This window comes from Coregonus lavaretus, assembly GCF_964263955.1.
Source record: "Coregonus lavaretus genome assembly, chromosome: 10".
NCBI classification, from domain to species: domain Eukaryota; kingdom Metazoa; phylum Chordata; class Actinopteri; order Salmoniformes; family Salmonidae; genus Coregonus; species Coregonus lavaretus.
The window spans coordinates 30,186,633-30,212,000 of NC_139997.1; the positions used below are offsets into that span (position 1 = coordinate 30,186,633).

Sequence of the window (25,368 nt, forward strand, 5' to 3'; positions counted from 1 at the left end):
TTACGTTACAGCCTTATTCTAAAATGGATTTAAAAATAATAATCCTCAATCAACACACAATACCCCATAATGACGATGCGAAAACAGGTTTTTAGACATTTTTGCAAATGTATTCAAAATAAACTGAAATATCTTAATTATATAAGTATTCAGACCCTTTGCTATGAGACTCGAAATTGAGCTCCGGTGCATCCTGTTTGCATTGATTATCCTTGATGTTTCTACAACTTGATTGGAGAAACAAGATTCTCTGGTCTGATGAAACCAAGATTGAACTCTTTGGCCTGAATGCCAAGCGTCACGTCTGGAAGAAACCTGGCACCATCCCTACGGTGAAGCATGGTGGTGACAGCATCATGCTGTGAGGATGTTTTTTAGTGGTAGTTTCTGGGAGACTAGTCAGGATCGAGGCAAGGATGAACGGAGCAAAGTAATGAGATCCTTGATGAAAACATGCTCCAGAGCGCTCAGGACCTCCGACTGGGGGCGAAGGTTCACCTTCCAACAGAACAACGCAGGAGTGGCTTCCGTCTGACCACTCTACCATAAAGGCCTGATTGGTGGAGTACTGCAGAGATTGTTGTCCTTCTGGAAGGTTCTCCCATCTCCACAGAGGAACTCTAGAGCTCTGTCAGAGTGACCATCGGATTCTTGGTCACTTCCCTGACCAAGGCCCTTCTCCCCCGATTGCTCAGTTTGGCCGGGCAGCCAACTCTAGGAAGAGTCTTAGTGGTTCCAAACTTCTTCCTTTTTAAGAATGATGGAGGCCACTGTGTTCTTGGGGACCTTCAATGTAACAGACATTTTTTTGGTACCCTTCCCCTGATCTGTGACTTAACACAATCCTGTCTCGGAGCTCTGCGGACAATTCCTTCGACGTCATGGCTTAGTTTTTGCTCTGACATGCTGTGTCAATTGTGGGACCTTATATAGACAGGTGTGTGCCTTTCCAAATCATGTCCAATCAATTGAATTTACCACAGGTGGACTCCAATCAAGTTGTAGAAACATCTCAAGGATGATCAATGGAAACAGGATGCACCTGAGCTCAATTTGGAGTCTCGTAGCAAAGTGTCTGAATTCTTATGTAAATAAGCTATTTCAGTTTTTATTTATAATACATTTGCAAATTCTAAAAACCTGTTTTCGATTTGTCATTATGGGGTATTGTTTGTAGATTGAGGAGGTCAAGGGTTATGAATACTTTCCGAACGCACTGTATGTAGGTCAGGCTGGCTGGCTGGGGCAGGGAGGGTGACAGGGTTTGAGGCCCAGGGCTCAGCCCGGGGAGGGGAGGCTTGGTGAGGTTGCATACAGAACCTCTCCTCAACCCAGATCACAATGGCTGGAGGCAGACCTCTCTCTCTCATATTACATTATAACTGACTTTTACAGTTGGGGAAAGAAAATGAGTGACAGTTTTAGACAGAAACACGCCATCACCTTAGCACATGCTGAACACACACACAACACACTCACGAGCACCTGGATGCACATGTCAAACACACACCTTATCAGTCTTACACTCCCCCAAACACACAAACGCGCACACACACACTCAAACTACAGCATCTTCAGACACACTGGGGCATTGTTAAATATAGCCAGTGAGGTGCTTAGCAGCTGTAACAAATGTCTGTCAGAGGGCTGAGGGCTCAGTGGTGTTCCAGAGATCAGAGAGACGCTGTGTGATTACTGTCTGCTGTCATGGAGCTGCTCCACTCTTTCTCTCTCTCTCTCGGTCTCTGTCTCTCTCTCTCTCTCTGTCTCTCTTGTGCTCCCTCATTCCCTCCCTACCCCCCTCCCTCCCTCTTTGACACAGAGGAGAACTATCCCCCTGGCAGCCACAGAGGTCCAACACTGCCTTCTCTGCCTTTCTGCCTCACTCCTCTTTGTTGTCCCCCACGGTGAAATCGGGGAGGGGACTGTGGATCTGTCTCCGTTCGTTCATATGTTAGTCACATGCAAGGTCGTGGGGGGGGGGGGGCTGCATCATTCGTGGGGGACGACATGTTTACTGTTGCCTTGTTTAGTCTGGGAATCAGTAGCAGGATAAGTAAGCCCTTTCTTTCTTGTCGCTCTCTGATTCACATTTCACACACAGTTATTGTTAGCTACAACTCATAGTGGCCTGAAGCTACTGACCTCAATGTTACTGACTGACTGTAAACCCCAACTACGGCAATTCAGAATAGGAATAGAGATTGGAATGTGTTGCTTGCTTCGGGGGAATCGAGTCAAGATCAAACTCTCTGTATGCGTCCAAAATGTCACATTATTCCCTATATACTGCACTACTTTTGACCAAAAGTGCACTATAAAGGGAATAGGGTGCCATTTGGGGTTCAGGTTCTATTGCGTCCCCATGAGATGAGAGCACTGTGCTGTTTTTGATATTAGGGGAAGGGCTGAGATTTGGAATGTGAGAATGTTGTTGAAGTCAGTCCGGTTCCGTTCATCTCAGAGGAGAACCGTAGAACCTCAAGTCAGATTACCACACATCTGCTCTTCTGACGGGAAACCTGACATTTTGCGTTTCTCTCCCTCTCTCTCCCCCTTTGTCCTTCCCCCCCCTGTGCTCTCTCTCCCTCCGCCCACCTCTCTCTTTCTCTCTCTGTCACCCCAGGGGACACTACACAGAGGATGAGATCCGCTCCGTATCCAACCCCTGCGGAATTGGATGCTTATGCTAAGAAGATTGCCAACAACCCCCTGACCATCAAGATCTTCCCCAACAGCGTCAAGGTCCCCCAGAGGAACCACGTGCGCCGCACAGTCAACGGGCTGGATACTTCAGGCCAGCGCTACAGCCCCTACCCCCCATCTCAGGCCAACGCCAAGTCCGGCCTCCTTGCCATCGTCAAGGTGCCCGTCGTCAAGGGCATCCTCAAAGACTTTGACGGCAGCCGGGCGCGCCTGCACCCCTCTGGGGTCATCATGAACCCCCCTGGCCCCGGGGGGCCCTTCACAGCAGCCGCTTCGGCCAGCACTTTAAACCTCCACCACCCCCCTTCCCAAGGCCAGGGCGGGTCCCAGTCTCAGCAGAGCGTGAACCCTCAACTTGGGAGCCAGACTCACCCCCAGCCTCTACAACAGACTCACCCCCAGCAGCAGCAGGGCCTCAGACACCCACCCTGCATGCAGCAGCACCCGCAACCGGATCTGCTCAGGCCCCAGACTTTGTCCCACCCCCAAGCACTGGGCCACCCCCAACCTCCTCCTGGTCTCACCCTTTTGCTCCAACAGCAGCAGCAACAGCACCTTCAGCAGCAGGGGCAGCCTCCTCCTGGACTGCAGGGTGGCCGGAAGCTGTCCGACGCCGACGCACCGCCTAACGTGACCGTCTCTACCTCAACCATTCCGCTCACCATGGCTGCTGGCCTGAACCAGGGCCGCCAGCCAGACCTGAGCAGCATCGTGCACCAGATCAACCAGTTCTGCCAAGCCCGGGCCCAGGGGGCTGGAGCCACCTCCATGTGCGAAGGCCAGATTGCCAACCCCAGCCGCAACCTCTTTAACAACGCCTGCTCCAGGGTGTCCATGCACAGCAACCCGCACCCCAACGCCTGCCCCCCCGGCCTGCCCCCACACCCCAACTGCATCATGTGTCCCGCAGACAAGGCTGCTGCCCCCGCAAACCCCCAAAACAACATGGCTGCCATGAACAGGATGCCTGTTTACCACAATGATATCAAACAGCAGCAGCATCAACAGCATTTACAACAGCAGCATCAACAGCATTTACAACAGCAGCACCAACAGCATTTGCAGCAGCATCAACAACAACAACAACAACAACAACAACAACAACAACAACATAATCACCAACAGCAGCAGCAGATGCGCTGGAACCAGCACCAGTTGGCTTACCTACAGCACATGCAGCAGGATGGTGGGGGCCACCCCTGCAAGCACCCCTCCCGCATGGGCTACCCCCCGGAGCTGTGTGTGGGCCAGCCATACAGCCTGAAGCCTCCTATAGAGAAGCCCACCCCCTCTCCCCCCGTCAACAACAACGGCATGCCTGGGGGTCCACTGGCCCATTACACCAACGGTGGCCACTACTTCCAGCCACACACTGTGTGGAACAGCAGCATCCTGCCCACGCCCAACAGCGACAGCTCCGGGTCTCAGGACCTGGCCATGCCGTTCCATGTGGGGGCCTCAGGGGTCACCACCACGCTAGACTGCGGCGGGCCCCCTGGGGGAGGCCATTACAGGACCGGGGGCGGCGGCTCCACCTCCTCCTCCTCCTCCTCCAGCCAGACTAGTCTGATGAAAACATCAGATTACGTGGGCGGGGACTTCCAGACGCCCTGCTTCCGAGATCAGAATCTGGGGCTGATGGGCAAGATGCACAGGCCTCCAATGAACAGGGTGGGGCCCGAGGTTGGCCCAGGGGACGGCAGAACCGCTCACATCCAGCACCCAGGGTACAGATAAGATAAGCTATGGCCGGCCTTGTCTACACAGCAGTTATCAAAAACAAGAACCTTCTTCTTTTAGTCTTAAGAAAGTAAAAACATGAAATACAATTAAATTAATAAATTAAGTAAAAATGAATGCTGACATTAAAAAGAGGACAAATATATTTAATAAAGAGCAGTGTTTTCTTTTTCTTTTTTTGTAGTCAATCTTGCAAGTGATCAATTGATTTTGTAAATGAGTGCTTTCACTAGGCACCCTTTAGGGAACGTTTCTAATGTGTGTGATTGTCATCATTCCCTACCTTTTCCCCATCCTACATGTCTGTCAGTGTGCCTGGATCTAAGGATACAGAGTTATTTTTACTTCAGATCTGGCCTTCCTTAGAGTTTTCTTTTAAGCATAAAAGATGTCTCCTGCAGACGATGGATGAAAACTCACTGATCGTTGGAGGAAAGAGAAAACATTCTCATAAGGATCTTGATGTTTTTACAGGGTCGAGTGGGGATTTCTCAGCTCCAACTAGTTTTATTGGACAAGTGGCTAATTTTCCCTTATTACGTTTACATGTGAATCTCATAGTGACATCGAGATTAAAAACACAAGCATATATATTTTCCTCTTGAAATCACCACAGAGATGAGATAATTAGTGAATGGTTCAGTATGGAACTGTCAGTCACTGGACACTACAAAGTACAGACGGAGACACTTGCCATATGCACATGTACAAAGAGGCTTTTTTTTCTTTCTTTTGAAATGTATTAATTTATTTGTGAAATAGGACTGTTTTATGAATCAGGTCACTCACTGTTCAAGGTTGATTCCTCTCTATCATCAAAGTATCTAATCAGGTTGATGTTTGTACAGAGTATAGATATATACTGTGTAGACATCTAGATCCTGCAGGGAGCAACGTAACGTGGGGACTGACTGGGGGAGCCAACTGACCGACGCTCTCTTGCTCAAAATGCTGCAATGAATTCAGGTGTCTGTTACAAACCATTTTGTCTCCAATGCCAATTGAGGTTGGCAACATGATTGTGGAATAACATGTTTTTATTTCAATGGAGTGAAAAAAGAAAAAAAATCTGTTCATTCTGTCTGAAGCCTTAAATGGCCAAAGTCACATAATCGACAAGGAAAAACTGCTTTTAAAATGTGCCATTTTATGTTCGTTTAATTTTTTCCCTATAATTTTGGTGAAACCGATTACTTGAATTGTTGAGATGCAACGTTCTGTTTGGCAGTTGTTTAGTGAAGGAAGTGGGCTAGTTAGCAGGACTTAACCTTACAACTGGAGTGGAAGAAATAGAATTGTTACTTTTATAATATTATTTTAGAAACTAATGATGAACCAAATCAGAGTTTTGATCCTGATTGTTAAAACATTTGTATTATTTTTTATCATTAGGGTAACTTAAGTTAGGTGTAGTTGCTACTGATTCTGATATGAAGTGTGCTTGAAGAGACCAAATTGATCACTTGCAAGATCACTTGGAGGTAAACGAAAATGACTTAAGTTAAACAGCAAATGCATTGTTTATTTTATTGTACACTGGCTTAAATACTATACTACTCTAACTTTAAAGTGTAATGATTGTGTGTGTGAATGATACCTGCTGACGTTGGTTGAGTATAAACATGTGTTTTGTATGTATGCAGATGTGCGCGTGTGTCTGTATGTGAGAGTGGGTGGACACTGACATCCACATTCTGTTCACCTCCCTCCCTAACAGCCCTTAAAAAGCCTTAAGTATTTGGTCCTTGGACTTTCCTTTGAAAACAAGCATGGTTATAACGAAAATTCAAAATTATGGTTGAGAATGAAGATTGCAAGGATACATACAGAGGAACAGCAATTTCTGTTTATTTTTTGTTGAATAGAAAAAGCAATTCCTTACAGATTCTTTTTTATTATGAGAACAAGAAATTGAGTAAGATTTTGTAATTATATTTTAAAGCTATGTGTAGTTACTGGGTTGTAAAAAAAAAAATCTAAGCTTCAGTTGTGACTATAATACTTGATTTTCTTGTTATTTAAATCTTATTTTTCCTCTTTGTTTCCTTTACTATTGCTGTGAAATGGAGGAAGGCCCAATAAGCCTTTCTTTTACGTGTCACTCTGGCTGTACGACAGATAAGACGCGAGAGCGTGTGAGTTGTGCTACTCTTTTTGTAATATTGTAATAATAAAATAAAGCTCTAATTTATGCTTTGAAATTAGTGTTCTATGGATGTCATGTTCTTTTGATGCCCATATGCCTGTTCTCCTATTTGATGAGTCGTACAGAACTTGCAAATATGAGTAGGCCTATTTGTAATATATACGTTTACTACCCTTCATTCAATGAGAACAGATGGAACAAATTCAAGGCTTTTTAACCTTATGTTTGTGTCCAGACCATATACCTGTCTGCTCACTGCCCAGCAAATCTGCAAGGGTTACCCCCATTGAGGTTTATAGCGTTACCCCCTGATTGCTTGAATGATTTCCTTAGATAAGACTGTATTCCATGTTTTTTTTTTTTATTTTAGTCCCTCAGATTTCATTTCAATAGTAGGTTACTGTGAAATAAAGATTTACCTGCATCATCATCACATAGTCATTGATTTTTAGATATCAATCAGGTACAGAAACCTCATTACAACAGTTGCTGCATTTGGACCCAGTTAGGAAGTCAACAATCGATGAGTGATTGAAGAGGCTGGCTAAACATACTTTTGTGTGTATATATAGTGTATGTGGACACCCCTTCAAATTAGTGGATTTGGCCATTTCAGCCACACCTGTTGCAGACAGGTGTATAAAATCGAGCACACCGCCATACAATCTCCATAGACAAACATTGGAAGTAGAATGGCCTTACTGAAGAGCTCAGGGACTTTCAACATGGCCCCGTCATAGGATGCCACCTTTCCAACAAGTCAGTTTGTGAAATGTCTACCCTGCTAGAGCTGCCCCGGTCAACTGTAAGTGCTGTTATTGTGAAGTGGAAACGTCTAGGAGCAACAACGGCTCTACCACGAAGTGGTAGGCCACACAAGCTCAAAGAACAGGACCGCTGAAGCACGTAGCGCGTCTGTCCTCAGTTGCAACACTCACTACCGAGTTCCAAACCTCCTCTGGAAGCAATGTCAGCACAAGAACTGTTCGTCGGGAACTTCATGAAATTGGTTTCCATGGCCGGGCAGCCGCACACAAGCCTAAGATCACCATGCGCAATGCCAAGTGTCAGCTGGAGTGGCGTATAGCTCGCCTACCGTTTTTCCCATCCTACCTGTCTATCAGTGTGCCTGTATCTAAGGATACAAAGTTATTTTTACTTCAGATCTGGCCTTCCTTACCGTTTTCTTTTAAGCATAAAAGATGTCTCCTGCAGACGCCATTGGACTCTGGAACAGTGGAAACGCGTTCTCTGGAGTGATGAATCATGCTTCACCATCTGGCAGTCCGGCGGACTAATCTGGGTTTGGCAGATGCCAGGAGAACGCTACCTGCCCGAATGCATAGAGTCAACTGTAAAGATTGGTGGAGGAGGAATAATGGTCTGGGGCTGTTTTTCATGGTTCGGGCTAAGTCCCTTAGTTCCAGTGAAGGGAAATCTTAACGCTACAGCATACAATGACATTCTAGACGATTCTGTGCTTCCAACTTTGTGGCAATAGTTTGACAATACCCCTGTGCAGGTGTCCATATACTTTTGGTCATGTAGTATACATCCCTTGTGCCTCACATTGTCGTTTAATTGCGACATCTGGTGTACAGTGATTGCACCAATTACATTCAGTGCTTTTGATTGTATCAAAGCAATCCGCTGCAAAATAGTGACAGGAAGTCACACAGCCAGAGCAAGCTGTGAAATCTGCAGGACTGGCTAGATTTGATCCGTCTGGCAGGGATGGAAATTGGAAGTTATATAAAGACCGCACGGTGGTGGGTGGGGGCTGGCCGACCGAGGTCTGGGTTCAGTTCAGTATCGCTCTATCAAGAGACATTTGAGCAATGCAGGGGTTGAATCATCAACAGCGGCAAAGGGATATTATTCTATGACCTTTCAAAGAACTTTGTAAATGGGTATTTATGTACAATTTTCATGGAGACCGACAATCCACCAAACCGGTCAGAATGAGTCAATGATTTACAATGATCATAAGCAAGTAGTATGCTGTTAAAATATTAAGTTATGCTTTCTCACAGAATTCTAGATTCAGGTGTGAAATGCTATGGATAAAGCATCGCCAAGGGCTATATTCAATCCATATCGCTGAAGATTGGTATTATAGCTCTATTGAAATTTAAAGGGTAACTGCACTTCCTGATTTGACCTCGTTTTGAAGATTGCTCATTTAGAAATGCTAGCGGCCATGACTGAAGCCATGAGTTGTCTTGGGGGTGTGGTTTGATGTGGATGTGTGTTATGTTCACATATCGTACCCTGGCAGGTACTGTTGTTTGTCCCTCCTGAGGCACCGTAGCAACAACATAGCCACTTCCTTAAAATAGTGAGAATTAATCTAAGATAGATCAAGAAATCTGTAATTAATTTTGACATTTTTGCAGAGGAGGTCTTAGCTAAGGTGTTTGATGTATTATTTCTCAAGTTAAAAAATGTATGAAAAACTAGTCAGTGCACAGTGCATACAATAACATATCTACAACTTCATCATCTGCAAGCTGTCAAACTATCATAAAGCACAAGCTCCAAGCTGTTTATCAGTGCCCAAAATCACTTGCTAGCTAGCTAAGGGCTCTATTCAATCCGCATTGTGTAAGTTCAGCTTTACAGCATGATTGAAATTTGAAAGGCAATGGTCCTGCTTTAGCTGAGACTGTTTTCACTGTAAACGCTGCATATTTCGGCTCAATGGGAAATTACCTTTACATTTATATTGCGGAATCTGTAACGCTTCTAACTCTGTTTGTCAATGAAGCTAGCAAGTAGTAGCTAGCAGACACTATCAAACACATCAGTATGTGGCCTCTCCATAAAGGGCTTAGGGCCAATGGTTGTTTCAACATAACATTGGCAACGTATTGTCTCATGTAAACAAGTCTGAGGGACTGCGCAATGGGCAGGTCTGTCTCACTCTCTGGAGGTTCTGGCTGCTATGATCAATAGTGTGCAACTGCAGCCCGCAGGAACGCCCCACCCCCCTTGAGCATCCCATTGGTTCCTTCATGAAACCCCCTGTCTACCGGTCGACCCTGCCTCCTACTAGCACAGCAGGCGGGAGCGACACCGTGTGCTAGCTTGCTAGTTGGCTAGCTAGCACACAGTGTCGCCCTGCCTCCCGCCTGCTCTGTACCAGAGAAAACCGTGCCCGACAGGTGGGTGGCGAAGGACACTACCGGTGTGTATTAGCTATAGCTAGCTACCATTGTTGGAATCCAATGTTATGGTGCATTACCGCCATCTTCTGTACTGGAGCGCCCCTGCCTCCCACCTATGTACTGGAGTCATAGCTTAAAAATGGACCAATAGAAATATAATGAGGGGTTCCTGCAGATGCAGGAATGCCCACATGCAGGAACGCTCCGAATTGCGGGCTGCAGTTGCACCCTATGATTGGATAGATGCGCACGCAGCTGATATCAAATCAAATGTTATTTGTCACATGCGCCGAATACAACGGGTGTAGACTTAACCGTGAAATACTTACGAGCCCTTCCCAACTATGCAGAGTTAAAAAATAGTAACACGAGGAATAGAATATTCGAATGGCGCTACATACAGGGAGTACCGGTACCAGATTAATGTGCAGGGGTATGAGGCATTTGAGGTAGAAATGTACATGAAGGCAGGGTAAAGTAACAAGGCATCAGAATAGATAATAAGTAAAAGAACAGAGTAGCAGCAGGATATGATGAGTGTAAAAGTGTGTGTGTGCGTATGTAGTGTATGTGAGTGGGTTTTGTGTGAGAGTGTCAGTGTAGTGTGTGAGTGTGTATACAGTATGTATATATAGCCTTGTGAGTGTGCATAGAGTCAGTGCAAGATAAGGTCAGTGCAGATAGTCCGGGTAACCATTAATTAACTATTTAGCAGTCTTACGGCTTGGGGTAGACGCAGTCTCGGAGCCTGTTGGTACCGTTTGCCGGACGGTAGAAGATTGAACAGTCTATGGCTTTGGTGGCTGGAGTCTTTGTCAATTTTTCGGGCCTTCCTCTGACATCGCCTGATATAGAGGTCCTGGATGGCATGGAGCTTGGCCCCAGTGATGTACTGGCCTGTCAGCACCACCCTCTGTAGCGCTTTGCGGTCGAGGGTGGTGCATTTCCCATACCAAGCAGTGATGCAGCCAGTCAAGATGGTTTCTTCGGTTATAATCACAGCCATGTATATTCCCCCTCAAGCCGATACCACGACAGCCCTCAAGGAACTACACTGGACTTTATGCAAACTGGAAACCATATATCCTGAGGCCGCATTTATTGTAGCTGGGGATTTTAACAAAGCAAAATTGTGGAAAACGCAACCGAAGTTCTATCAACGCATTGACTGTTGTACTCACTCTGGAAAAACCTTCAACCACTGCTACTCCCCCTTTCGAGATGCCTACAAGGCCCTCCCCCACCCTCCTTCAGCAAATCAGATCACGACTCCGTTTTGTTCCTCCCTTCCTATAGGCAGAGACTCAAACAGGAAGCACCCGTGCTAAGGTCTATTCAACGCTGGTCTGACCAATCGTAATCCATGCTTCAAGATTGTTTTGATCACGCGGACTGGGATATGTTCCGGGTAGCCTCTGAGAATATCATTGACGTATACACGGACACGGTGACTGAGTTTATCAGGAAGTGTATAGGGGATGTTGTTCCCACTGTGACTATTAAAACCTACCCAAACCAGAAACGGTGGATAAATGGCAGCATTCGTGCAAAACTGAAAGCGCGAACCACCGCATTTAACCATGGCAAGGTGACTGGGAATATGGTTGAATACAAACAGTTTAGTTATTCCCTCCGTAAGGCAATCAAACAGGCAAAACATCAGTACAGGCTAGTTAAGGATCATATCACCTCTACCTTACCTGACACCCTAGACCCACTTCAGACGATGCAATTGCCGTCGCACTGCAAACTGCCCTATCCCATCTGGACAAGAGGATTACCTACGTCAGAATGCTGTTCATTGACTACAGCTCAGTCTTCAACACCATAGTACTTATGACTATGCTCATGATTAAGCTTGGGGCCCTGGGTCTGAACCCCGCCCTGTGTAACTGGGTCCTGGACTTCCTGACGGGCCGCCCCCAGGTGGTGAAGGTAGGAAACAACACCTCCACTTCGCTGATCCTCAACACAGGGGCCCCACAAGGGTGCGTGCTCAGCCCCATCCTGTACTCCCTGTTCACCCATGACTGCGTGGCCACGCACGCCTCCAACTCAATCATCAGGTTTGCAGACGACACAACAGTAGTAAGCCTGATTACCAACAATGATGAGACAACCTACAGGGAGGAGGTGAGGGTCCTGGTGGAGTGGTGCCAGGAAAATAACCTCTCCCTCAACATCAACAAAACGAAGGAGCTGATCGTGAACTTCAGGAAACAGCACGCTTCTATCCACATCGACGGGACCACAGTGGAGAAGGTTGAAAGCTTCAAGTTCCTCAGCATACAGTGCCTTGCAAAAGCATTCATCCCCCTTGGCATTTTTTCCTATTTCGTTGCATTACAACCTGTAATTTAAATGGATTTTTATTTGGATTTCATGTAACGGACATACACAAAATAGTCCAAATTGGTGAAGTGGAATTTAAAAAAGACCTTGTTTAAAAAAACTCTAAAAAATTAATAACGGAAAAGTGGTGCGTGCATATGTATTCACCCCTTTGCTATGAAGCCCCTAAATAAGATCTGGTGCCACCTATTACCATCAGAAGTTACATAGTTAGTTAGATTGCACACTGGTGGACTTTATTTAAGTGTCACATGATCTGTCACATGATACACCTATTCTGAAAGGCCCCAGAGTCTGCAACACCACTAAGCAAAGGGCACCACCAAGCAAGCAGCACCATGAAGACCAAGGAGCTCTCCAAACAGGTCAGGGACAAAGTTGTGGAGAAGTACAGATCAGGGTTGGGTTATAAAAAAATATCAGAAACTTTGAACATCCCACGGAGCACCATTAAATCCATTATTAAAAAATGGAACGAATATGGCACCACAACAAACCTGCCAAGAGAGGGGCGCCCACCAAAACCTAAGGACCAGGCAAGGAGGGCAATAATCAGAGAGGCAACAAAGAGACCAAAGATAACCCTGAAGGAGCTGCAAAGCTCCACAGCTGAGATTGGAGTATCTGTCCATAGGACCACTTTAAGCCGTACACTCCACAGAGCTAGGCTTTACGGAAGAGTGACCAGAAAAAAGCCATTGCTTAAAGAAAAAAAGAAGCAAACACGTTTGGTGTTCACAAAAAGGCATGTGGGAGACTCCCCAAACATATGGAAGAAGGTACTCTGGTCAGATGAGACTAAAATTGAGCTTTTAGGCCATCAAGGAAAACGCTATGTCTGGCGCAAACCCAACACCTCTCATCACCCCAAGAACACCATCCATGTTTTTCATTGGCAGGGACTGGGAAACTGGTCAGAATTGAAGGAATGATGGATGGCGCTAAATACAGGGAGATTCTTGAGGGAAACCTGTTTCAGTCTTCCAGAGACTTGAGACTGGGACGGAGGTTCACCTTCCAGCAGGACAATGACCCTAAGCATACTGCTAAAGCAACACTCAAGTGGTTTAAGGGGAAACATTTAAATGTCTTGGAATGGCCTAGTCAAAGCCCAGACCTCAATCCAATTGAGAATCTGTGGTATGACTTAAAGATTGCTGTACACCAGCGGAACCCATCCAACTTGAAGGAGCTGGAGCAGTTTTGCCTTGAAGAATGGGCAAAATTCCCAGTGGCTAGATGCCAAGCTTATAGAGACATACCCCAAGAGACTTGCAGCTGTAATTGCTGCAAAAGGTGGCTCTACAAAGTAGGGGGGGGGGGAATAGTTATGCACACTCACGTTTTCTGTTTTTTATGTTATTTCTAGTTTGTTTCACAATAAAAAATATGTTGCATCTTCAAAGTGGTAGGCATGTTGTGTAAATCAAATGATACAAACCCCCAAAAAAATCCATTTTAATTCCAGGTTGTAAGGCAACAAAATAGGAAAAATGCCAAAGGGGGTGAATACTTTTGCAAGCCACTGTACACATCACTGACAATCTGAAATGGTCCACCCACACAGACAGTTTGGTGAAGAAGGTGTAACAGCGCCTCTTCAACCTCAGGAGGCTGAAGAAATTTGGCTTGGCCCCTAAGACCCTCACAAACTTTACATGCACAACTGCACTGCCCGCAACCGCAGGGCTCTCCAGAGGGTGGTGCGGTCTGCCCAACGCATCTCCGGGGGCACACTGCCTGCCCTCCAGGACACCTAGAGCACCCGATGTCACAGGAAGGCCAAAAAGATAATCAAGGACATCAACCACCCGAGCCACGGCCTGTTCACCCCGCTATCATCCAGAAGGTGAGGTCAGTACAGGTGCATCAAAGCTGGGACCGAGAGCTTCTATCTCAAGGGCATCAGACTGTTAAATAGCCATCACTAGCCGGCTACCACCCGGTTACTCAACCCTGCACCTTAGAGGCTGCTGCCCTATATACATAGACATGGAATCACTGGCCACTTTAGTAATGTTTACATACTGCTTTACTCATCTCATATGTATATACTGTATTCTATTCTACTGTATTTTAGTCAATGCCACTCCGACATTGCTCGTCCTGATATTTATATATTTCTTAATTCCATTATTTTACTTTTAGATTTGTGTGTATTGTTGTGAATTGTTAGATACTACTGCATTGTTGGAGCTAGGAACACAAGCATTTTGCTACACCCGCAAAAACATCTGCTAAATATGTGTATGTGACCAATACAATTTGATTTGATTTGAATTCAAGCCCCTTGGGTGCTGCCATAGAGTTACATTAGAATTGGTCATCCAAGAAGGCTCAAGGTCATTGGCCACAGATAAAATTGTCAAATCATGTTATATCTACCGTAGCTTTGATTGGACTGATTATGTCAACATCATACTTTCAAAATCTTAGCTAGCAAGCTAGACAAGCAGTCATCATCATGAGTCAAGTCGACAATCTACTGGCAAATTATTTTTAATTCTTGTCATATGAAGAGAAATTATAGATAAAACGTATCGGGGCTCATCGGCCATTGGACATAAACATAACACAACAAGTTGGAAATCGCAAATTCAACAATGAGTGGCTAACTGCAAGCATTGCAAAGCAATCACTAGCCTGCTATTCAGTGGAGAGGGTGTGTGGTCCAAGTCTGGGTTTAAGTGTCTCTTTTCCAAGCTTAAAATGATAAACATTCACATGCAGCACCATGGGCCAGAAATACATTACGAGTGAATGAGTTGTTTACATCTTTGTTAATTTACAGTAAAACCGTTTTTATTCAGTGTGGACGGGCTCCCTGTTTGAAAGGGTAAACTCTTTTGATGCACCGCCGGTGAGCGCTGCAGTTATTATGTCAGCTCGAGGACAGGGAATAAGATAGCTGGCCATTTCAACACCGGGCAAAATGCAGGACAGAGGAGGTCAGCACTGCGGCGGGGGTTGATTTGGATCAAATTAGTTCGGTAAAAGAGGTGAGTTTGGGTTTTGCATTGTAGTGTGTTTTCTAGTGTCAAATGCTCAACAATATAGGCTAAGATAATGTTGGTGCAAGCATGTAAAGACAATAACGGAGCTATAACTGTTTGTTTAGGCTATTATTAGCCTAAAAGGTTGAATACATTGGCCATGCTGTCAATCCAGCATGACTTCTGCCGCGTTCAAAACAACTGGAAACGCTGAAAAAAATGTGCTCCGACTGGGAAAATATGTTTTGAACGGTCATCCAACTTGGAATTCCAAGTCGGGAATTCTGGCCTCTTTCTAGAGCACCAACCTGAAGATCACTGACGTCATGATTCGACCTTATTTTTTATCGAGTTCCCAGTTGTCTTGAAAGCCCCATAAATCCAGAGAATGTCAGACTTTGATGACTAAGTTTGATGACAAAATTTGCCCACAAGACAGACCACCGTGCCACCTTCCTGTTCAAGTGAGCACAACAAGGTGAGTCAAAACATTTATTGTATGCTGCTGCATAGATGATGTAATGTGCCAGGGAGATATGTATACTGTAGCTAAGAAAGTAATACTAAGTGTATGTTGTGTAGTAAGCTGTCAGTAGCCCATGTGCCTGACCCTAATAATTTGGTCCCTTTCCCACTCATAACTTAGCCTACTGTTCTGACTTGGTGGTTCACATGCAGCCTATAGCCTGTTTTAGAGAAATGTAATCATCGAATATTGTAAGCTTTCATTGTCTGCTTATATGCCCCCTTTAATTATCCAACGGTTCTGACTTGGTGTGCAGGGAGCATAAAGTAAGAACGGCCCATGTTCTGAATTCTGTCACTGTACATTTCAAAAGTGCTGAACAAATAGTTATATTGACTACGTCCGTCCTAGCTCGGTCATTAATGTCTTAAACAAAATTACGGATTGCCTCTTATCCGCTCGTCGTCCCATTATGCCATAGTTTGTACTTCTCGATTGTCAGTAGAAACCACATTTGTTGAAGCAAGTCAGCTGTATCAGCTATGTTTTTTTAAAGGCAGTAAATTAAGCTGAATGAACTGTTTCTCTGCTAGACAAGGCTCCGCTGATAGCCAGGTGTAGCAGTGGTAAGGATTCACTCCATGGTGCTGAAAAGAAAGCTCTGCTTTTGGGACAGCCTTATGTAGGCCCTAACAGTTTGTGGGCACCATTTGTCACCGTTATAGTGCAATTATTATATTGTTTAGTGCTGTGTAGTGGCTTTGCTGGCATGCATAAACATTTTGTTTTAGGAGGTTACCCAACTCCTTGGCTGTCCTGAAACAGAGTCTGAACCCATGGAGGTAGGGGCCACACACCTCCCCGCGGCAGACCGGCGTCGCCGGAGACAGCTGGGGCTCTGTTCCTATTGTGGCCAAGAGGGGCACCAGCTTCAGCTGTGTCCGGTGCATTCCAACGTGGAGTCCACGAGAGCAGAGGGGCGGCCCCGTGATTATCCGTCTCCCGGGGTAGGCGTGAGTATTCCATCATCATCACTTTCCGCCAAACCTTTTCTGGTTTCCATTTCACTGGCTGGCTGTCCCTCATGTGTTGTCTCTACAGCTCTAGTGTACTCCGGCGCCGTCGGGAATTTCATCGACCAGGCAATCGCCTCCTCCATGAACATCACCTCATACCCGCTCTCCTTTTCCGGTCCAAGCACTGGATAGTCGACCATTGGGAACCAGCACAACAACGCACATCACAGCACCACTCACCCTCACAGTGGAACCCATGCATCAAGAAAGCCTTCCCTTCCTCATCATCAATGCACCGGTACACAAAGTCATCCTCGGCCTCCCGTGCCGCCAACGTCATGACCCCACCATCTCATGGTTGAGGATGAGAATCACCGAATGAGCACCCAAATGCCGGAGGACCTGCTTTCCCTTCCCCTGTGGTTCCACGTCAGTTGAGAGTCCTGTGGTTGCCCTCCAGCACAAAAACCTGGAGGTATACCAGGATCTCCAGGATGTTTTCTCCAAGACCCGCACCACCTGTCTCCCTCCTCATCGCCCCTGGGACTGTGCCATCGACCTGCTTGCAGGCTCTGCGCCTCCTCGCAGCTGCATCTACCCTCTGTCGGTAGCTGAAACCAAGGCTATGGGGGAGTACCTCTCTTGTGTCGGCAGGCTTCTTCTTCGTGGCCAAGAAGGACGGAGGTCTACGCCCATGCATCGATTACAGAGGCCTCAATTCCATCACCAAAAAGTACCGCTACCCTCTCCCGTTGGTGCCGGCCCGTTTTTTTAACCAAATTGGACCTGCGGAGTGCCTACAATCTGATCTGCATCCGGGAGGAGGATGAATGGAAAATGGCATTCAGCACGATGTCTGGCCACTACAAGTACTTGGTGATGCCTTATGAAGTTGGCATTAGAGGAGTGGAGACACTGGCTGGAGGGCGTCAAGGACCCATTTCTCATCCTCACCGACCATCAGAACCTGGTGTTCATACGGACAGTGAGGCGGCTGAACCCGCGCCAAGCAAGGTGGGCCCTTTTCTTCACTAGATTCGACTTCACCTTATCATATCGCCCAGGTTCAAAGAACATCAAAGCCGATGCCCTGTCCCGTCTCTACGATTCGGGAGAGGTTCCTGTCTTGAGTGCACCCATCATTCCGCCCTCCCGAGTCGTTGCCCCCGTGCTTTGGGACGTAGATGTGGACATTCACCAGGCTCTGGAGAGGGAACCCGCGCCTGCTACCTGTCCTCCAGAGCGCACCTACGTTCCCACGGTGATCGGCTGTACACCCAGGGATCACCCGCAATATTCAATCTCCGGAAAGTACTGGTGGCCCACCTTGGCGCAGGACGTCGCTCGCTATGTCAACTCTTGCTCCGTTTGTGACCAAACTAAATCTCCCCAGCACGCTCCAGCAAGGAAACTCCTTCCCCTTCCCATGCCTCAGCGGCCTTGGTCTCATCTGTCCATTGATTTTGTCACTGATCTCCCCTCTTCTGAGGGTTTCACTACTATTATGGTTGTTGTGGACAGATTCTCTAAATCCTGCCGATTTATCCCTCTTTCTAGTCTCCCTACCACTCTCTTCCGGCACTATGGCCTTCCGGAGGACATCGTCTCCGACCATGGCCCCCAATTCACGTCATGGGTATGGAAAGCCTTCACGGAGAAGCTGGGGGTCACAGTCAGCCTCACTTCCGGGTACCGGCCTCAGTTCAACGGGCAGGTGGAGAGGATGAACCAGGAGCTGGTGTCCTGCAAATCTACCCATTTTGCCTTATGTTGGAGAGAAATGTAGGCAGTTTTACAGCTAATTTCCTAAAATTCTACCCATTTTGCCATGACTTATGCCATGTTAATATGATATCTGAGTGAGAATTTAAAAAATCTATGGGGGTGCCCTGGAGGTCAGGGCCCCTGGGCACTGGTCCAAACACACCAAGACAGTCGTGAAGAGGGCACAACAAAGCCTATTCCCCCTCAGGAGACTGAAAAGATTTGGCATGGGTCCTCAGATCCTCAAAAAGTTATACAGCTGCACCATCGAGAGCATCCTGACTGGTTGCATCACCGCCTGGTATGGCAACTGCTCGGCCTCCGACCGCAAGGCACTACAGAGGGTAGTGCGTACGGCCCAGTACATCACTGGGGCCAAGCTTCCTGCCATCCAGGACCTCTATACCAGGCTGTGTCAGAGGAAGGCCTTAAAAATTATCAAAGACTCCAGCCACCCTAGTCATAAACTGTTCTCTCTGCTACCGCACGGCAAGCGGTACCGGAGCGCCAAGTCTAGGTTCAAAAGGCTTCTTATCAGCTTCTTCCCCCAAGCCATAAGACTCCTGAACAGCTAATCATGGCTACCCAGACTATTTGCATTGCCCCCCCACCCCACCCCACCCCCCTCTTTTACGCTGCTGCTACTCTGTTTATTATTTCTGCATAGTCACTTTAACTCTACCCATATGTACATATTACCTCAATTACCTCGACTAACCGGTGCCCCCACACATTGACTCTGTACCGGTACCCCCTGTATATAGCCTCCCTACTGTTATTTTATTTTACTGCTGCTCTTTAATTATTTGCTATTTTTTAATTATCTATTTTTTACTTAACACTTTTTTTCTTTTCTTAAAAACTGCATTGTTGGTTAAGGGCTTGTAAGTAAGCATTTCACTGTAATGTCTACACCTGTTGTATTCGGCGCATGTGGCAAATAACATTTGATTTGATTTGATTTGCCCTGCCTGCCCGGTCGCTATTCTGCCATGATTACAAAAGGTTTAGATAGCTGGCTAGACTAACTACCAATCAAAAAATTGACATGGCTAATTGTCAGCTAATTGAGTGACTGACATAACAAGATAAAAACTGCTGATGCACAACCACATTTCTAAATGGCACCTGGTGTATTCTACTATTCTTACTCCCAATAGTAATTTTTTTTTAATAAAAAATAATTTGGGTCTAAGCGACTGCTTATGTTGCTTATGCTCTGGTTGGTATGGTTAAGATATTTTGCATTCATCTTAGTGCACATACAGTGGGGAAAAAAAGTATTTAGTCAGCATTTCAAGGTCCTGGAGTGGCCTAGCCAGTCTCCAGATCTCAACCCCATAGAAAATCTTTGGAGGGAGTTGAAAGTCCGTGTTGCCCAGCGACAGCCCCAAAACATCACTGCTCTAGAGGAGATCTGCATGGAGGAATGGGCCAAAATACCAGCAACAGTGTGTGAAAACCTTGTGAAGACTTACAGAAAACGTTTGACCTGTATCATTGCCAACAAAGGGTATATAACAAAGTATTGAGAAACTTTTGTTATTGACCAAATACTTATTTTCCACCATAATTTGCAAATAAATTCATTAAAAATCCTACAATGTGATTTTCTGGATTTTTTTTTCTCAATTTGTCTGTCATAGTTGACGTGTACCTATGATGAAAATTACAGGCCTCTCTCATCTTTTTAAGTGGGTGGCACAATTGGTGGCTGACTAAATACATTTTTTCCCCACTGTAGATACAGTATAACAATCAGCTTGAAGTATAAAAAAAATAAATATCGTCAATCACAATAACAGTGGAGTGAATGTGTTTCTTTGGGAGTTTAAACCTGCCCTCTAAGCCCAATGATAGGCCTAAACCAGAGTACATTTTAGTCATTTAACAGATGCAATCAATGCATAAGGTGGGTAAAACAACTATATAGCACAATCATTGCAAGGAAGACAGAACCATCTAGGTCAGAAGGACGAGTAAGCAGCAGACTATCTTCAGACATGGCTGAGAGGGGACAGTGGACATCTGTGTGCTCTCTACTTGTGCTTGTTGGCGATGCCAAGGCTGTGTACGTTGTTTACGACTGACAGTCCCCAGGAACCCCCTCCAGCTCCTCTCTGTAGAGAAAAAGGAGATTCAAAGTTTCAGCTGAATGCACTCCAAGATTACTGATACAGTATATTAATGTCGATAGATACTGCTCATAGCATTTGAATAGTACTAATTTGGACAGAAGAATATTAGAATGTGATCCAATAGGGGTAGAAATGCCTCCAAACAATGATCTCAAATTGTTTCTCTCCAGCCCCCCTGCACTACTAGGCCTACCTCTGCTGTGGTGTGTGTGGGACCGCCTGGACGTATCTCCGCTCCCTGGATCCACATTGATTATGCCCAGGTTGGTGTTCCATTTGTTCCAGTTGACTTCCTCCACTCTGAGACGACAGATAGACAGAGGACACATGCTCCAATTACTGTCCCTGAGTGTATGACATCCATCAGCTGTCACAGAAAGCAGATCAATGATGCAGCACACCGTGTACCAGCTGCTGCTGTGCACGACAGCAGTGCAGTCAGTCATTCAATTCTAGACACACTCACACAGCTGTGGTTGTATGAGGGGCTTTATATTATATTTCCCAGATATGATGGGTTCTTGTTGAAATGGGTTTGTGTTGGGAATGATTGTCCTTTTATTGATATTGGATGCAATGAAATCTATAGAGTTCATTATTTATTTTGTATGTTATCCAATAGGAGTGTACAGGTATGTTCACATGTATGTTTGTCTGGTAAAACAAGGTTGTGATGTCTGAGATAATGAATATTCTCTCATCATTGATTCAACTTCTATAGAAAAATATGTCAATACGGTGCATTCAGAAAGTATTGAGACCCCTTTTGTTACGTTACAGCCTTATTCTACAATGGATATTTTTTTTATCCTCATCAATCTACACACAATAGCCCATAATGACAAAGCAAAAACCGTTTTTGCAAATTTTTGGAAATGTATTAAAAATTTAAAAAACGGAAATATAACATTTACATAAGTATTCAGACCCTTTACTCAGTACTTTGTTGAAGCACCTTTGGCAGTGATTACAGCCTCGAGTCTTGGGTGTGACGCTACAAGCTTGGCACACCTGTATTTGGGGAGTTTCTCCCATTCTTCTATGCAGATCCTCTCAAGCTCTGTCAGGTTGAATGGGGAGCGTCGCTGCACAGCTATTTTCAGATCTCTCCAGAGATGTTAGATCGGGTTCAAATCCGGGCTCTGGCTGGGCCACTCAAGGACATTCAGAGACTTGTCCCGAAGCCACTCCTGCGTTGTCTTGGCTGTGTGCTTAGTGTCGTTGTCCTGTTGGAAGGTGAACTTTCGCCCTAGCCTGAGGTCCTGAGCGCTCTGGAGCAGGTTTTCATCAAGGATCCTTGAGATATTTTTTAAATAATGTGCAGAAATGTCAAAAAACCTGTTTTTGCTTCGTCATTATGGGGTATTGTGTGTAGATTGATAAGGAAAATGTATTTAATCAATTTTAGAATAAGGCTGTAACATAACAAAATGTGGGAAAAGGGAAGGGGTCTGAATACTTTCCGAATGGCCACCTGAAACACCATCGGCAGTCCTCATCTCCAGCCCTGGTTCTCAGGTTCTTGTCCACCCCAGAACGAAGCTGCCTCCTCATGCACCTCTCCAGGTCCAGGATGGTGACTGACCAATGTAGGCACACACGTTTATAACGATGAATGAGCTATGATCAAACTATCCACCAAAACAAGCAACACAGTGCTGTTTCCTTGCGTCAGTCAGTCCGGCCGTCTCTCCGTCAGTCCGTGGTGGATCACCTGTAGTTTCCAGATGCTGGTGCTCTCCAGGGACATCTTCTCCACAGTGCGGCTCATGACGGCGATCAGCATGTTGAACAGCACGATGTAGGTGAGCACGATGTAGGAGATTAGCATCAGAACACCTCCTTGTAATGGTATCTAGAAAAACACATTCCTTATTGCCATAAATAACTCACCACTTCTCCACCGTGATAGCTAGAATATGCCATTTTTTTGCGGATGTGTGGTGAGCTTTCTGGCTAAAATAAATGGCTGCTTTGGCGTCACCTAGGTGGGTGCTAGACATTAGTGGATGAGGTCAAGGAGAGTGCCCCTCCTTTCTATCTAAAGAGCCATCTGGAAAATAAAATAAATTATAACCCCTCTGTGAACTCCAGCGGTCTCCCATGCCAATGGTGAACTTGAACAGCTCCATGGTGTTGTGAGAGATGTTCTTGAAGGTGGGTTTCCTAAACGAATCCTCCTCAATGGGAGGGAAAAAGGTAAGACCTTTTTCAGCTGAGCTGTTTATTGGATGTGCTGTATTATTGGCCGGCGATTCAGGTTTCATCAGCAAGAAAACCAAAACTTGCCGCTCAAACAGAAGGGGGAACTAACAAAGAGTCACTGACAACAACAAAGATCTAACAGGTGGGGTTTTAGGAGGGGTTCTGAAAGACACTCATGGGGGTGTCCACTAAAAGTTGACTAGCAACATCAACTGGGACCTAAAAGACACCCACCATGAGCACCCACTAAATTTGCCCAGGAAGAGGCAAACATACCAATCTTAAAGGCAGGAAGCAAACCAAAAGGTGGCGCAAAACAAAACCAGGAAAGATCCTAGAAATTAAATATCACCTGGGCCAGAACAGGTGAAAAACCTTCCAACTAACGAGATGGACAAACCAGTACAGGTGTAACACCTACTGACTAACGTGGTGACATCCAATCTTATAATATAAATGGAAAAACCAAAGCCTGTAACACCTTCCCCTTTAAGGCAACAAATATATACAATACTTTTGTTGGACACGTTTGCTCACAACCAACAGAAAATAACTTCCATCTCACAATATGATACACTTAAATGCATCGCTACTTAAATGCATCACCTTTTCCAATATAAACATTGTGTCTACTGGCTGTCAACAATTAAATACAAGACAAAGTCACCTTTTTTCTCTTTTTATTCTCTGCCTAAAACTCTGACGTTTTTGAGAAACAGAGGTAAAATCACGTAGGTTTCTATAACTCTCATCCCCTTGGAACGAGCGCAACCAAAACAAAACAAATTTCCAAAACGTAAAAACGTGCAGTCAAAATAAATTGTGAGGCAGGGATACACACTGGCTAAACACAAAACACAAAACGTATTGACTGTCCACCCTTGAAATAAATAAAAAACAAGAAAATGGTGATGTCTGGTTTGCTTAATATAATTTATACTTTTACGTTTACTTTTGATACTTAAGTATATTTAAAACCAAATACTTTTAGACTTTTACTCAAGTAGGATTTTACTGGGTGACTTTCACTTTTACTTGAGTCATTTTCTATTAAGGTATCTTTACTTTTACTCAAGTACAACAATTGGGTACTTTTTCCACCACTGCATTTTTGTCAGTTAGCAGACACTCTTATCCAGAGCGACTTACAGTTAGTGCATTCATCTTAAGATAGCTACGTGGGACAACCACATATCACAGGCATAGAATAATAATGTAGCTATCAGTAGAGTCCGAGCTAGAAGGGGGGGTCAAGTGCAAGTGCAAGTGTTTGAAGAGGTAGGGTTTCAGATGTTTTCGGAAGATGGGAAGGGACTCTGCTGTCCTAGCTTCAGGGGGAAGCTGCTTCCACCATTGGGGTGCCAGGACAGAGAGGAGCTTGGACTGGGCTGAGAGGGAGCTGCCCTCCCGTAGGGGTGGGAGGGCCAAGAGACCTGAGGTGGCATGACGGAGTGCTCGGGTTGGGGTGTAGGGTTTGAGCATAGCCTGGAGGTAGGGAGGGGCAAATCCTCTTGCTGGTAAGCACCGTGGTCTTGTAGTGGAAAATGATGATGTAATCCAGATTACAAATTTTTTTCACTATGGAGTAAGGGCCTGAAAGAAACGAGCTTGCAACGGTGACACCAGAACGGGCAACAAAACCAGGACTTGGTCACCAACAAAAAGGCCTTTCAATCCTACCAAACTTTCATTTTCGTTTGTGCCTTCTCCAGATTCTCACTGGTAAACTGTATCTGTTCCAACAGATTTGTTTTTGTGTTTAAGGTGTCTTCCTGCAACAACCTCTCTCTCAGCAAGCTCAAAGGACCTCTGACATGATGTCCAAACACGAGCTCATTCGGACTAAAACCAAGAGATTCCTGAACAACCTCCCACGCTGCAAACAGCACAAAAGGGACCTCTTCATTCCAGTTTTTCCCAAACTAAAGCAGTAAGATCTCAACATAGACTTCAAAGTCTGATGAAATCTCTCAAGAGCACCTTGAAACTCTGGGTGGTATGCACTAGAGGGGCAATGGGTAACACCCAACTGCTGTAGCATTTGCTGGAAGACCTTTGACATGAAATTCAAACTTTGGTCCTGCGGAAGTCCAAATGTTGATTTTTTTTTTACCAGGGCCTTAACAATACTGGGAGCAGTGATTTCCCTCAGTGGAATGTCCTCAGGGAAATGAGTGGCAGCACACATGATGGTCAAGAGAAACTGGCTACCACTCTTTGTTTTGGGCATCTTTACTCTGTACAGCAATCACCTTGCATCTCTTCAGCGGACCTACAAATTCGCTCACCTTTGGGGTTTTCAAAGGAGAGGTCAACTCAGGTTTACCAAAATCAGGGTCACCAATAAACATCTCAGACAGATCAACCATGGTGGGATCGCTGACATCCTCCTCAACACTAGACTTGCTCCCGGTGACTTTCTTAGACATAGCATATATAATGGCACACGCTGGGAACACTTTAGGGTACTTTTCTGATAACCGATCAGGTTTCTCTATTCTGGGTTCCTTACAAACGACAGGATTTGTCACGACCTTCCCTCCAGCCAAATCGTTTCCCAAAATGATTGAGACCCCCTTCACTAGGCCTCATTCCAACGACAACAGAACCAGAAATAAGATCAGACTCGAGTTCCACATTATACAAAGGAACTTCCATGCAGCCCATCTCCACGC

General features: G+C 45.5%; 1 protein-coding gene and 1 pseudogene across 2 annotated transcripts in view; one reads left to right on the top strand and one right to left on the bottom strand.

Annotated features, from left to right (window-relative positions):
* LOC311136226 (protein FAM222B-like) overlaps positions 1 to 7,022 on the top strand; it is an 84,424-nt gene extending 77,402 nt beyond the window's left edge. Inside the window, exon 4 of the mRNA XM_084170347.1 lies at positions 2,627 to 7,022. Coding sequence (XP_084026473.1) covers positions 2,627 to 4,443 — 1,817 coding nt within the window. The 3' untranslated portion in view covers positions 4,444 to 7,022. The remainder of the gene's footprint in view (positions 1 to 2,626) is intronic.
* A 13,290-nt stretch (positions 7,023 to 20,312) lies between these two features.
* The window catches only part of LOC311136289 (transient receptor potential cation channel subfamily V member 1-like), a 43,106-nt pseudogene continuing 38,050 nt past the window's right edge, over positions 20,313 to 25,368 (bottom strand). Inside the window, exons 9-13 of the transcript in view lie at positions 22,566 to 22,772; positions 22,203 to 22,343; positions 21,963 to 22,108; positions 20,682 to 20,788; positions 20,313 to 20,470 (exon numbers count right to left, since the gene is read on the bottom strand). The product of the transcript in view is annotated as a transient receptor potential cation channel subfamily V member 1-like (transcript). The remainder of the gene's footprint in view (positions 20,471 to 20,681; positions 20,789 to 21,962; positions 22,109 to 22,202; positions 22,344 to 22,565; positions 22,773 to 25,368) is intronic.